Source organism: Nycticebus coucang, chromosome 2, assembly GCF_027406575.1.
Source record: "Nycticebus coucang isolate mNycCou1 chromosome 2, mNycCou1.pri, whole genome shotgun sequence".
Lineage (NCBI taxonomy): Eukaryota > Metazoa > Chordata > Mammalia > Primates > Lorisidae > Nycticebus > Nycticebus coucang.
In genome coordinates, this window is record NC_069781.1 from 12,751,238 (window position 1) to 12,763,541 (window position 12,304).

At 43.9% G+C, this 12,304-nt stretch overlaps 1 protein-coding gene across 6 annotated transcripts in view; it reads left to right on the forward strand.

Annotated features, from left to right (window-relative positions):
• NR6A1 (nuclear receptor subfamily 6 group A member 1) overlaps nt 1-11,677 on the forward strand; it is a 275,618-nt gene extending 263,941 nt beyond the window's left edge. For all 6 annotated transcript variants that reach the window (XM_053562713.1, XM_053562725.1, XM_053562734.1 and 3 more), the window contains 3 exons: nt 2,504-2,625; nt 4,177-4,329; nt 6,508-11,677. In XM_053562713.1, coding sequence (XP_053418688.1) covers nt 2,504-2,625; nt 4,177-4,329; nt 6,508-6,596 — 364 coding nt within the window. In that variant the 3' untranslated portion in view covers nt 6,597-11,677. The remainder of the gene's footprint in view (nt 1-2,503; nt 2,626-4,176; nt 4,330-6,507) is intronic.
• The last annotated feature ends 627 nt before the right edge of the window (nt 11,678-12,304 follow it).

The window sequence follows — 12,304 nt, forward strand, 5'->3', positions numbered from 1 at the left end:
AAATGCTGACGGGAATTGGCAGTAGAGACTTTATTTTCCTCTCAAGAACATAAGTAGTCCACGAAGTACTATGATGAGGAGGGTCCTAATCCCAGGCACACTGCCTTCTTCAAGTCTCAGCATCGCGGAGGCACTAGAGGGGCGTTTTGTGCACTGTGGCAAACCCCATAACCATCCAGGGATGGGCCCCGGGTAGAGTTGCTGTGGGAACACAGAGTTCCTGAGGCCCCCTGTGGTAGCCTTTCCCAGTTAGCAGTTAAGAATAAGACAGGACCAGGGGGTGGGTGGCATTGTGCTGAGAAAAGCCCATGGGTTTGGAATTAGAAAACCTAGAATTAAACCTTTGCTTCACCACTACTTATTTACTATTCAACCGTGGGGAAGTCACATCTTTTTTGGCTGCTTCTTCCTTACATGGAGGTGATATTATTTATCTCCCAGGTTATCAGGAAAGTGAAGGGTAAGACTGCGTACAAGGCCTGATACATAATAGAGGCACAGTAAATAACCTCCCTGAGCCTTCCTGAGAACAAAGGGAATTTTGACTGATATTCATTCTATATATGTTAAGAGTAGCCAGTGAGAAAATGTGTGTGGAATACTTAAAGTGTCTAGCAGGTAGCAAATACTTAACAAATGGTGGTGGTAGATAAGGTCATTACCGTGGTAATACAGTATAAATTTGGCTATCAGCTAGTATGAAAACATATCAGTAAAGTTGTAAAAAGCCATTGGGCCAGGTGCAGAGAGAAACTGAGTTAGCTGTCCTAGCTCAAATTAGCAAACTGAAAGAAGCCCCACCTCAGACGGAGTGAAGTATAGTCATCCCTCAGTATCCATGGGGGATTGGTTCCAGGACCTCTGAGACACCCAAATCCACAGATTCTCAAGTCCGTTTATATGAAGTGGAGTCGTATTTGCATGTAACCTACACACATCCTTTTGTATACTTTAAATTATTTATAAATTACTTACAATACCTAATACAGTGTAAATGCATGCAAGTAATTGTTATACTGCAATATACTATTATATTTTTTAATATTGTTTTTACTGTTGAAATTTTTTTTAAGTATTTCCAATCCACAGTTGGTAGAACCCAGGGACACTGAACCCACAGATACTGAGGGTTGGCTGTGTCTGCTGCTGTGGCTCACAGTGGTGCTTGAGAATTGTAGGTGCCTCTGTCCCCAACCAGAGCCAGACTTTCCGCAGGGAAGAGAAAATGCCCTTCTTGCGCAGGAAGCCAAAGCCTAGGAAAACCTTCCAAGTTAATACAGAAAGAGTAGAGCATCCCACTTTTTCTAGCCTACAGTGCCCAGATCTAAAAATGTCACAAGGAAATAGCCCTGCAGCTGAGCATCTTCTAAGATGTGACTGAGCTACATCCAAGGCCCTTTTGGAACTCTCCTTGGTCTACTATCCGTCCCACTCCTAGAATGACTCAGGCTGGGCTTGCCCCCAGCTTCTGTAAACTCCTGTTTCTATGTAAGCATTTTCTTCCTCAGTTTGAGGTATCTCCATCTCTGGTATGAAATATACCTAGAGCCTTAATCCCATAGGGTGGCCTAGCTTGGGCTCCTTTGCCTAAAACTAAGTCAGTCTCTAGGAGCTTACTTCTAACCCAAAGAAAGGAACATGGCCAGCTTTGAGTCCCCTCTATTAGAGAATGCCACCTTATATATTAGAAAAACCAAAGCCTTGGGTAATTAGCCCAGTTTCCAAGTTCTAACTCTGCCACCAACTGTGTGTCTGTGGTCCCCTCCTTTCTTTGGTCTTCAATTTCTCATCTTTACAATGGTGATGACTCTCACATCCAGCTCATAAGGGTTCAGAGAATTAAAAGATAACACAGATAAAGTGCCCAGCACAGAGACTGGAACAGCATGGAGACTTGGTAAATGTTTTCCCCCTCCCTAGTTGAGGTCAAGGGTATCAATAAAAAATTTCACTGTGCTTAGCATAAACCCTGCTGAAAACAGTGAACCTAAGTAAATACAATCAGCAGCTTTTTCTGCATTGTGGCAGAGCCTCACATAGAGTCACCGTGGCACCTACCACTGGTATATGAGAGGCTGCATCTCAACAATAGTGGTATCTTGATAATGTCATGTTTCTCCACATTTATATACAAAACTGCCTTTGGCCCTTGTTAGCCCAAGCAAGCAAGCATTATCACTTTATAGGGGAAGGCCTGAAAGCAGAGAAGGGTAAAATGACCTTGCCAACATCTCACAGCTTATGTATAACGGAGCTTGATTTGAACCTACCTTTGGTTGACTCTACCTGACCTTGGTGACTGCAGCTTGCGTCAGCTACATTGGTCTCTATTCAAACCATAGTTCCACATGCATTTCACAAATGGCTCTGGATTTCTTTTCCCCCCAGTTCAGCCTCTTTCCTGTTGTAGATGCTTTACAGCACTGTAGGAGCCCTCTGTTTGCCCTTTCCAGGTCTCCTTTGCTATCAGAGCCTGCTGTTAACACTTGTGTTCTTCCTCCAGATTTAGTGATGAGGGAATGGAGGTGATCGAGCGGCTTATCTACCTATATCACAAGTTCCATCAGCTAAAGGTCAGCAATGAGGAGTATGCTTGCATGAAAGCAATTAATTTCTTAAATCAAGGTGAGTGTCTGGGGGTAGGCAAAGGGGACTTTGGTGGGGTGGAGGTAAGCATTTGTCCTCTTGTCTCACCCTCCTTACGCTCAGTACTGTCAAACTGAATCTGTCGCGCTGTGTGGGTGCCAGTCTTGGAAGGAAGACCTGTGCTTCCCTCATTATCACCCTGCCACTTTATAGTGCAGGGAATGCTGTGGATTTTTTCTTTAAACCTAAATGCCACAATCTCTATAACTCATCGAGGAAGGAAGAAGATTCACTTTGTTTAGTCAGTTTTAATGCATTTAAACACAGACACCAAGGACAGTACATGCGTCATTTAAAATATGTACCAAGTTTACCAGCAGCTGAAGAAGAGCAAAGTGACTGATGAAACTATTAGAGATAAGGCCTCTGTGACAGGCCGGCAATGGTTCTGACAGCCCCTTCAGGGCAGAGTGGGGGGTGCACAAAAATTCACATGTACATACACATATCAAGCATGGCTTTTAATTCTAAGAGTGCCAGATGTGATTTATGGGGAGTTGCGGGGGGTGGTAACTGCTGGTAGCTGCTGGTAACCAGTGTACGAAGGCAATTTATATTCTCTTTTTTCCAAAGTAGCATATGAATGCTCCATTCTTAGAGTAGAACTGGGCTATTTTGCTGCCTGTGGCATTGAAAGTGCTCTCTTCTTGTGTTCAGTTTCCTAGTTCAAAGACTCTTCACGCCTTTGTCTTTGTCCACTCTCCCCTCTGTTAGTCAAACCTCCTCCTGCTTCTGGACCACTCATGTGTTTATCTGGCATTCTGCATGCTTCCGTTAGGCCAAGCCCTGTGTTCAGTATTAAAGACATTGAAAAGTTTAGACCCCAGGTCCTTGGCCTCAAGAAGTATACACTCTGATAGCTCTTGAGTGTATACTTGCACCTCAGATGGGGGGAGATCAATAGCAGCTTCTTAGAGGAGGAAAAACCTGACCTGGGCATCAAAGGCTGGGTAAGATATATAGGGTATCTATATTCATATTCTGTGTATAAAAAGGATGTGTATGTGAGTGTGTACGTGTGTGTGTGTGTATTTAGAGAGAGACGGGGAAATCTGTATAGAAAAAATGGAGGGACAGCCCAGATAGTATAATAAGAGAAGAGTCACATAGGAGATTGTGTGGGCAGTGGGTACAAACACAAATAAGTAGGTTTCAGCAGTTTCTGACTGGTTCCAACAATGGGCAAATTTTAAAGATACTGTGAAGGATAAATTTAGAAAGGTAGGTAGGTTATTCAGTCATTTGTTCAACATTTCACTGGTGTCTATTTTGTGCCATTTGGGGGGAGCAGTGTGTGAAGTTGAAAAAGAATTTAGCTTAGTCTAATTACTATCCTCCATTATCTTTTCCTTCTCTATATTATTTCTCTTCCCTTATCCAGAGTGTGGTTCTTCCACATCAGAAAGAGTGAAGATCCCCTGTTAGGACAATGTTTAATAACCTTTAATTGAGAGATACACATATTCAAGGAGTTGGTGTTTCTTTCACATTAGAAAGCCCTTTCAATTCCCTGTGTGGTTTTTTCCACAGATATCAGGGGTCTGACCAGCGCCTCACAGCTGGAACAGTTGAACAAACGCTATTGGTACATTTGCCAGGATTTCACTGAGTATAAATATACACATCAGCCGAACCGCTTTCCTGATCTCATGATGTGCTTACCTGAGATTCGATATATTGCAGGTAACATTCTGGGTTCAAGACTTCCGACCTTTCCTTGCTTCTCTTAGCTTGTGAAGAGAATGAGGCAAGCAGAGTTTTTAGGGTGCTCATTTCAGCCCGGCACCAACTGCATAAAAGAGTTACTACCTTTGCCCTCAAAAAAGTCCTGTTTCAACAAGAAGTTTGTGTTTTCTTTATAGAGAAGATAAGCTGTTGTTTCTTGAGTTCCTGTAATGTGCAGGGGGCTTTGTGGGCTTTTATCATCATGGAATCTGCAAGGCTGGTGGGTGGTGATAATATGACCATTTTGTGGATAGGCAGACAGGCTCAAAGTATCTAAGTTTGTTTTCCTGAATTGTATACTTTAAAAGCAAATTTAGCCAGGCTTTGTGGCAGGCACCTATGGTCCCCGATACTCAGGGGACTGAGGCAAGAGAATCACTTGAGCTTATGATGCCATGGCAGTCTACCAAGGGTGACAGAGTGAGACTCTGTCTCAAAAAATAAAATAAAATAGTGCATTTTATGATATATAAATTATATCTCAGTTTTAAAAATTAACTATTTCATAGAATTAGCCAAGGGTTTTTAGGGATCATTTAATTAAAGTGATAGCTTTAAAATCCTATGTTTGCATAGGAATTTTGTGTATTGGGGGTATGTACATACATGTGCTTATATGTGGCTTCAGAAGCCCCTTCTGAGCTTCTTGACATTTAAATATATTCATCTCAATATAAAATCCTGGCCTTTTTTTATGGTTGCTTTGCTTCATTTAGTAAAGATTCTTGCTTATAACTATCCAGTACATACTGAGAGGCAGCTCAGAAATGTGACCTCTAAATTGGGATTGTTTCTGTAAAATTCAGCAATACAATTTTTAAAGGAAAAAATTTCAGTCTGACAAGGGAATTTTTTTCCAGATGGAAGCTGGACCTCAACTATTTGAATTTTAAGGATGTTTGATCTCAGCACTTGTAAATTATATTCTGTCAAATGAGGTATTAATGAGGTCCTCTGTAAAATAAAGGGAAATCAATACTGACATACCACTCTTCTCTCATAGAAGTGGGGTTCTCAGCTCTGGCAACACTTCCAGTAATCCCAGAAGGTTTTAAAAAATAGCAGTGTTTGGGTTGCACCTCCATATATTCTGACTTAATTAGTATGGGGCAGAGCCTAGGCATACAACTATTTTTAAACTGCTCCCCAGGTGACTCTAAGGTACCATCCAGGAGAAGAACCACAGCCCTAGGTGTTTACAAAGTGTATTAGCACACTGAATCCTCTGACAAGTCATCCAGTAAAGAAATCTTTATGTAATCACCACCCAGATCAAGAAACAGAATACTGTGATAGTGCTTTTTTAAATGTCCTTTTCTTAATAAAATTAAAAAGTTGTTAACTTAAAAAAAAAAATCTTTAGCTTGTTTTTTCTCTGTTTTTTGTTTTTGTTTTTTGGTAGAGACAGAGTCTCACTTTATCGCCCTTGGTAGCGTGTCATGGCATCACAGCTCACAACAACCTCCAGCTCTTGGGCTTAGGCGATTCTCTTGCCTCAGCCTTGGGGCCAGGTTTGAACCTGCCACCCTCGGTATATGGGGCCAGCACCCTACTCACTGAGCCACAGGCGCTGCCTGAAATCTTTAACTTTTAACTCTGATTTTCTCAAATGTATTTATTCCTATGACTACTCTCTAACTTTTTTCTTCAGTACTTTTATTAACCTATCGTAATATTCTGAACTGCAGTATTTTGTAGAATGATATTTAGAAAATCTACCAGAAAAAGAAAAAGAAAATCGGATGTAGTTTCTCATGATGTTTTAGCCCTCAGAGGACATTTGGGACTACCTCTCAGTTTCAAATTCCTTATCTATAAAATTGGGGTAAAAACTAATTTCTATCACACAGAAATATTGTGAGAATTAAATGAGATAATGCAGTTAACCACATAGCACAGAGTAGGTATTTCCTGGATAGTTAGTAGGATGATTATGATTTGACACCATTACTACAGTCCTAGGGCACCAAAATGGGTCTGGATATCAGGACATTAGCCCAGTCTATCTGACTTTTGTGATACTCTTGGCACTTCTTTTGCCCCAGTCATTCAGCAGGGTGATTATTAGCCTAACAGGAGGAAGACTTGGCCTTCCACTGGTATCCACTGCTAACTCTTCTCCCACCTTTTTCCCAGGAAAGATGGTGAATGTACCCCTGGAGCAGCTGCCCCTCCTCTTTAAGGTGGTGCTGCATTCCTGCAAGACAAGTGTGGGCAAGGAATGACCTGTTCCCATCACCCTCCTCAGGCTGACCACAGCGCCTTGGGTGGGCAGGACAGGCTCTGGAAGGAAGAGCCACAGAGACCAAGATGGAGGATATGGAGCAGCGTTTCCAGTTGCCTCCATACCAAGAAGAGTTTTTGTTTGTCTGTTTTTTTAACCTCATTTTTCTATATATTTATTTCACGACAGAGTTGAATGTATGGCCTTCAACATGATGCACATGCTTTTGTGTGAATGCAGCCAATGCATTTCCTTGCAGTTTACAGAATGTGAAAATGTTTAATGTTACAGTGTTGTCATTGTTTAGAAATAGTTCTTTTGTATTTTGAGGGAAAGGGTGGGATGGGGCTGAGATGACTATTTCCATAATGTTGACAAAGATGACTACCTCAATGGAAATGGGGGGGTGAGACCATCCCTACTTTTTCCACATTTCTCAGCAGACTCATACGTTTGTCTGTCAGAGAGCAAACTGCCTTTCTCTAGCCACAGAATTGCCAGGTAAAAGAGCACACTATGAAGGGGCAAAGTGTTCAGAGATTTACCAAGCAAGGTTGCTGAGATGTTTGGAACAGGGCAGATGAGGATTCAGCCCTCTCTTTGGAAAGTATGAAAGTTGACAGAGTAAGGTGCAGTGACCAAATCTAAGGCAGGTGTCCTCCCACCCAACAAGTCCTAAGGGCAGGAGGGTTTCTGTTCTCACACTCTGCTGCCCCCCTCACTTACACCTTCACCATCACTGTCAGTTTCTGTAACTGTAACTTTTCCTGAAGGGAAAGTTAAGTTAATGCACAGCCATAGGTTTGGCTACCATCTCCCCTGGGGCTCTCAGCTACCTAGTTCCCTCACCTGGATCTACTAAGGCCTACTTTCCACAGACTCCTTCCCTCTTCCTTATAAATTTGACTTCCTATTGGCCCTTTGAAAAACCAGCTGAGCAAAATGCCATGTTCTAAATCCTAGTGCCCACTACTGATTTATTCTCCTTTCATCCTGTGTTCTTCAAAGGGTAGTGGGACAGAAGCCAGACTGCTAAAAGAACAAACAATCCTCCTTTGGAATCTCCTGTCCTTCTCCCTGCCCCATCCTACTTCACCCCCAGGACTGACTCCAAAAACTAAAGTCTCTTTTTCAAACAGTGGGAAGGACCATTCACTCGCCTGTTGACCAGAAATTTTGCCCCTAAATACTACTCCAGGTTCTCCTAATCTCTCCAGATTTCTGCAGGGCCCCAGAACAGAAAGCCTGGGGCCCAGAGTGGCCCAGCTGCTCCTTACATTATCAGTAGCCTGGCCAACCAAGGCCTGAAGGGCTGGAGACAAAAGCACCTGGAAGGGAAGGGGGGGCTTTAAACTACCTCATATTCTTAAGGGCCTGGAAGCTACCTCTGCAGATAAGGCCCCCTTGTTCTTTTACTACCTGCCCCACCTCATCCTGGGAAGTGTTCCTTACCCTCTTAACTTGGGCCATTGGCCATACCAGTCTGTCATGGAACTCTTTCAGGTGCTTTTCCCTTCTCTGCCTTAATATAGCAGTTGCCCTTGCCTACACCTAGGTGTGCAGGCAGCGCAGAAGACAGACCACTTACCTGTGAGCTTGTCTGGGTGGGCCTGAGGGGTCCACAGCACCTCCTTCTGCCTATTTAGTCAAAGGCTGTTTGCTCTCTCCCCAACTAGGCCTAGTAATCCTGCCCAGGGAGCACCATATTGTGTGCATCCTCGGTAGTCTAGGTCTGATTATAATTTGTTCTTTCTGGTGAAATGTTACGGGTACCAGCACAGTGGTGATTTTTAATCCCTTGATGGATCTAAAACTTGGAGCTTTATTCCTCAATGCCATTTCCCCAACTGCTCTGAGAAAGAAGAGACGTGTTCCTCAGGAAAATCTTCAATTAGCATGTTTTTCACATCAATGGGAAGACTGTCTATGTGCATGGATGTGTATATCTGTTTATTTTTAAGTTCACGGTGTTTTGTTTCCCTTAATCTTCTATTTAACCACTTAGATCACATTCCTTAGCCGCAGGTCAGACTCTGAGCTGCTTCCTCAAGATGGGGGAGAAGACACATATCAGAGACCCCTTCTCTAAGACAGTCCTGTTGGGCAGCATCTTTCTTTGCTTAGACCTCCGTCTGTCAAATTATTTTCAAAATTCCTTTTCAAATTAAACATTTTACCCATTGTATTGGGTGTCAAAGGAAATTGCTCTCTGATGAAGCAAGAACATGTCTCTCTAATAATGTAGTATTAAACAGAGCAAGTTGTTAATTTGTGGAGTGGGGGAAAGGTTCTGCAAGTTGCCATTGTACAAATCCATTTTTACAAATGTTTGCAGCAGATTCCACAGAACAAAGAGCCCATTCATTGCTGAGAGCCCTGCAGAATCTCTGAGCCAAGTGGCCATGTGTTCCGAGCCGGAGCCTGACCTGTGGACCGCCTTTAATGTCTTCTGTACCCAGTCCTTTTATGACGTGGGCTTTTTTTTAAAACAGGGTAAAGTGAATGTGTTGCATTGCAAACTCAGGTATTATGAGGAGAAGGTAGGAGTGTAGCTAGCAGTGTGGAGACATTAGGTCAGCCACTAGATGTATTTGTGAATTTGGTTTGAAGGACACAGAGAAAGGTTGGAGGGGGAGGTTTGGTGTGTTTGTTTTTTGCCTTTCTTCCCATAATGTTTGGTTAACAGGTAGCCTTTTTGCTAGTGGAAGAAGAAAAAAGTTGTGCGTGTTGTCTCTAATTTCTCTCTCTTCTGTCCTCTCTCTGATCCTCGGCCACCAAAAGCACTCACTTTGAGTGAGAATTTTTCCACCACAAAAATGTGACCCTGAAAGCTGTGTGGAAAAGGAGGATCCCACCTCCTTGCACTGCATTGGAACATACAAGTTTTTCCTTTCCCTTTTAAATGTTTTCTTGACCGAAGACAAAAATTTGGAATCTTGGAACTTCCATCTCTAATTCATGCTCTCTGGTGCCCTTTGTAGACTTTTGGAGTCCTTTGCAAGGTTTGGTGGTCTTGTCCTTAGTCTGGAAAAACTCCCCAGAACCTAACTCAAAGCACTCCACCTGGCTCAGGACACCAGCCCCTATGCCTGACCCACAGGTGAGGTGGGCAAGCCTAGGGATAGAAGGAAGCAAGCAGGAGCCCCCCTGTCCTGGTCTCCAGAGCAAGAGCAAGGATAGGGGACCATAGGGGTCTCCGTGGCATCAGTAAAAGTTACCCATTCCACACTGACTTCCTCTCACCTGCCACCTCTTCTCAGGGAAGTACCTGCATGGTCATTGTCACCACATCCTTAATACCCTGGGCTCTCTGAGCTAGTTGTATTGCTTTATTCCTACTTCCTATATTTGTTTGTTCTTGAATTCCTGGGGGAATGGGGCAGATCGAGATAAGACAAGCCTAATGTGGGCAACATCTAAGCCAAGTTCAAGATTGGCCAAAGTAATGGATTCTGGCCTCCTAGCTGAGTGATTCCAAGTCTTTAGCTCTGGGCCCCTTACTGGTCTGTCCTTTTTTCTTGTTGCTTTAAAAAAATTTGCAGTTGTTTTAAGAAATCTCAGTCTTTCAGCCTAAACTTTGAATTTTTCTTTATTGATTTTTTTTTAAAAAAACAAAAACCAAAAAAATCCACAAAAAGCAAACAAAAATAAACAAAAATCCCAGTACTCTAATCCCCATCCCTCTCCCTACTCCAGTCTGCACGAGATCCCTGCACTCCCCTCTGTTGATCATCCTCCCTTTTTCCTCAGCTTGAGGAATCTATGTCTAGTGTTTGTGAAATGTTTATCTGTGTCTCAGGATGAAAAACGGCAATCATTCCACCAGGTGCTGGAAATTGGTTAGTCTTGAGGCAAGGGTTTCTAGGGCCACAGCTCAGGGATGTGTATGTAATTACAGGGTCCCCAGAAACCCCTCTCTTGGCTGCCATAAGCAACATCTTTTCTGGGCTGGACCTTGACTGTTTTCCTTAGAGGTGCTGGGAGCAAGCTGGGGCTTTCTCTTTGGCCAAACCTGGGCTCTCTTGAGACTTTAAGATTTCTGGCTATCCTGCGTCATGAGCCATAGGGGCTCTACCTTTAACTGCTCATAAGAAGCCTGGTCCCTCTGTCCAGTCCAGTCCTCATCTGGCCTCCCTCTTCTGGGCCTGCAGCCCTAAATGGGGCTCTGCCTGCTCAGGAATCAACTATAGGCTCAAAGGGAAGCTGTGATTATAGCCAGAGCACTTCCAAGTACCCCCCACCCCCCTTGCCAAATAAGTTGTGTTACTGGTGGAGGCTAGTCTTCCAAATCCTGGAGCCTGCCCTGCCGTCTTTGCCCTTTGGTAACCATTGTTTTCTTTCTCTCAAATGTCTTGTAATAACTGATAATTTTGTCGACTCAAATTTCCATGAAAAAGGAAAAAAAAACTACCTCTTGGATGACATCCTGGTCGATTCCTCTCTGAGGAGTCCTGTGGGAAAAGGATACTGTAGCTCCTGGTCTGTTATGTGTTTCTGTTAGGAAAGATACCCCGCCCACCCTGGGGCGTTGGTGTTTTTGTCTGAGTTGCCATCCCAGGCCTGCGATAGGGGCTTGTGGCTGCATTGTAATGTCTGGGCTGTGTCTATGAGTATTCCTTCTCACCTACCCAGCCAGGAATTAGCCACCTCCTTGAAGAGGCCTCTATTTCTTCCTGTGTTCCAAGGCCTAGGGAGAACCACCTCCCACAAACACCACCTTTAGGGACTCTGGTGGCACATGCCTCGCTGAGCCTACCCCTAGGCTACCTCCCAGAGGTCTCCCTCCACCCACAGTCCTGTCTAGAAATTGAATAAATGGATGTCTCTGAGCCCTTGTCCCCAAAGGGCCGGCCAAGGGCTGCCTGCCAGCCTGGCTCCATCAATACTGCATGACCAAATGATAGTTGGCAGGCTATGCAGGCTACCCAGGCCCTCTGCTACCTCCCATCCTTGCCAGCTGACAAGGGATGGGCCCTGTTTTGTGAATTGACTACCTGTGGAAATGTGACCAATTAGTGTGAAATGCATGTTTAGCAAGCGTTAGATACTGTATTTGAACCAATAAATGTGAATCCTTCTGCACATGGCCTCTGTGTGTGAAGCTTGTCTGTGGTCCTGGGCAGAGATGATGGAGTGTCCTGAGGAGCCGGATCATGCCTTCGGGCCTGTTGCTCCTGCTTGCAGCTGACGCCCCCAATTCCTATTGCTGAGGGTGTGGCAGAGGAGAAATGCTTGACCCAGTGAACCTGCACTGACTGGAGCACCCACTCTTGTGTGCCAGGTGCTGTGTGACTTTTCACAAATGTGAACTTTCTTAAACTTAAGGATTATTAGCTCTGGGCTGGGGGTGGTGGCTCACACCTGTAGCCCTAGCACTCTGGGAGGCAGAGGCAGGAGGATTTTCTGAGCTCAGGAGTTCAAGACCAGCCTGATCCTGTCTCTACTAAAAATAGAAAAACTAGCCGGGCATTGTGGTGGGCACCTGTAGTCCCAGGTTCTCTGAAGGCTGAGGCATGAGGATCACTTGAGCCCAGGAATTAGAGATTGCTGTGAACTAGGACACCATGGCCTTCTATGTAGGACAACAGAGTGAGACTCGGTCTCAAAAAATAAATATTTTCTTTTAAAAAAGGATTTTTAACCTCTTTTATAAATGAAGAAACTAAGGTTGGGAGAGATAAAAGGACATACATGGTTAAACCCAGCTAG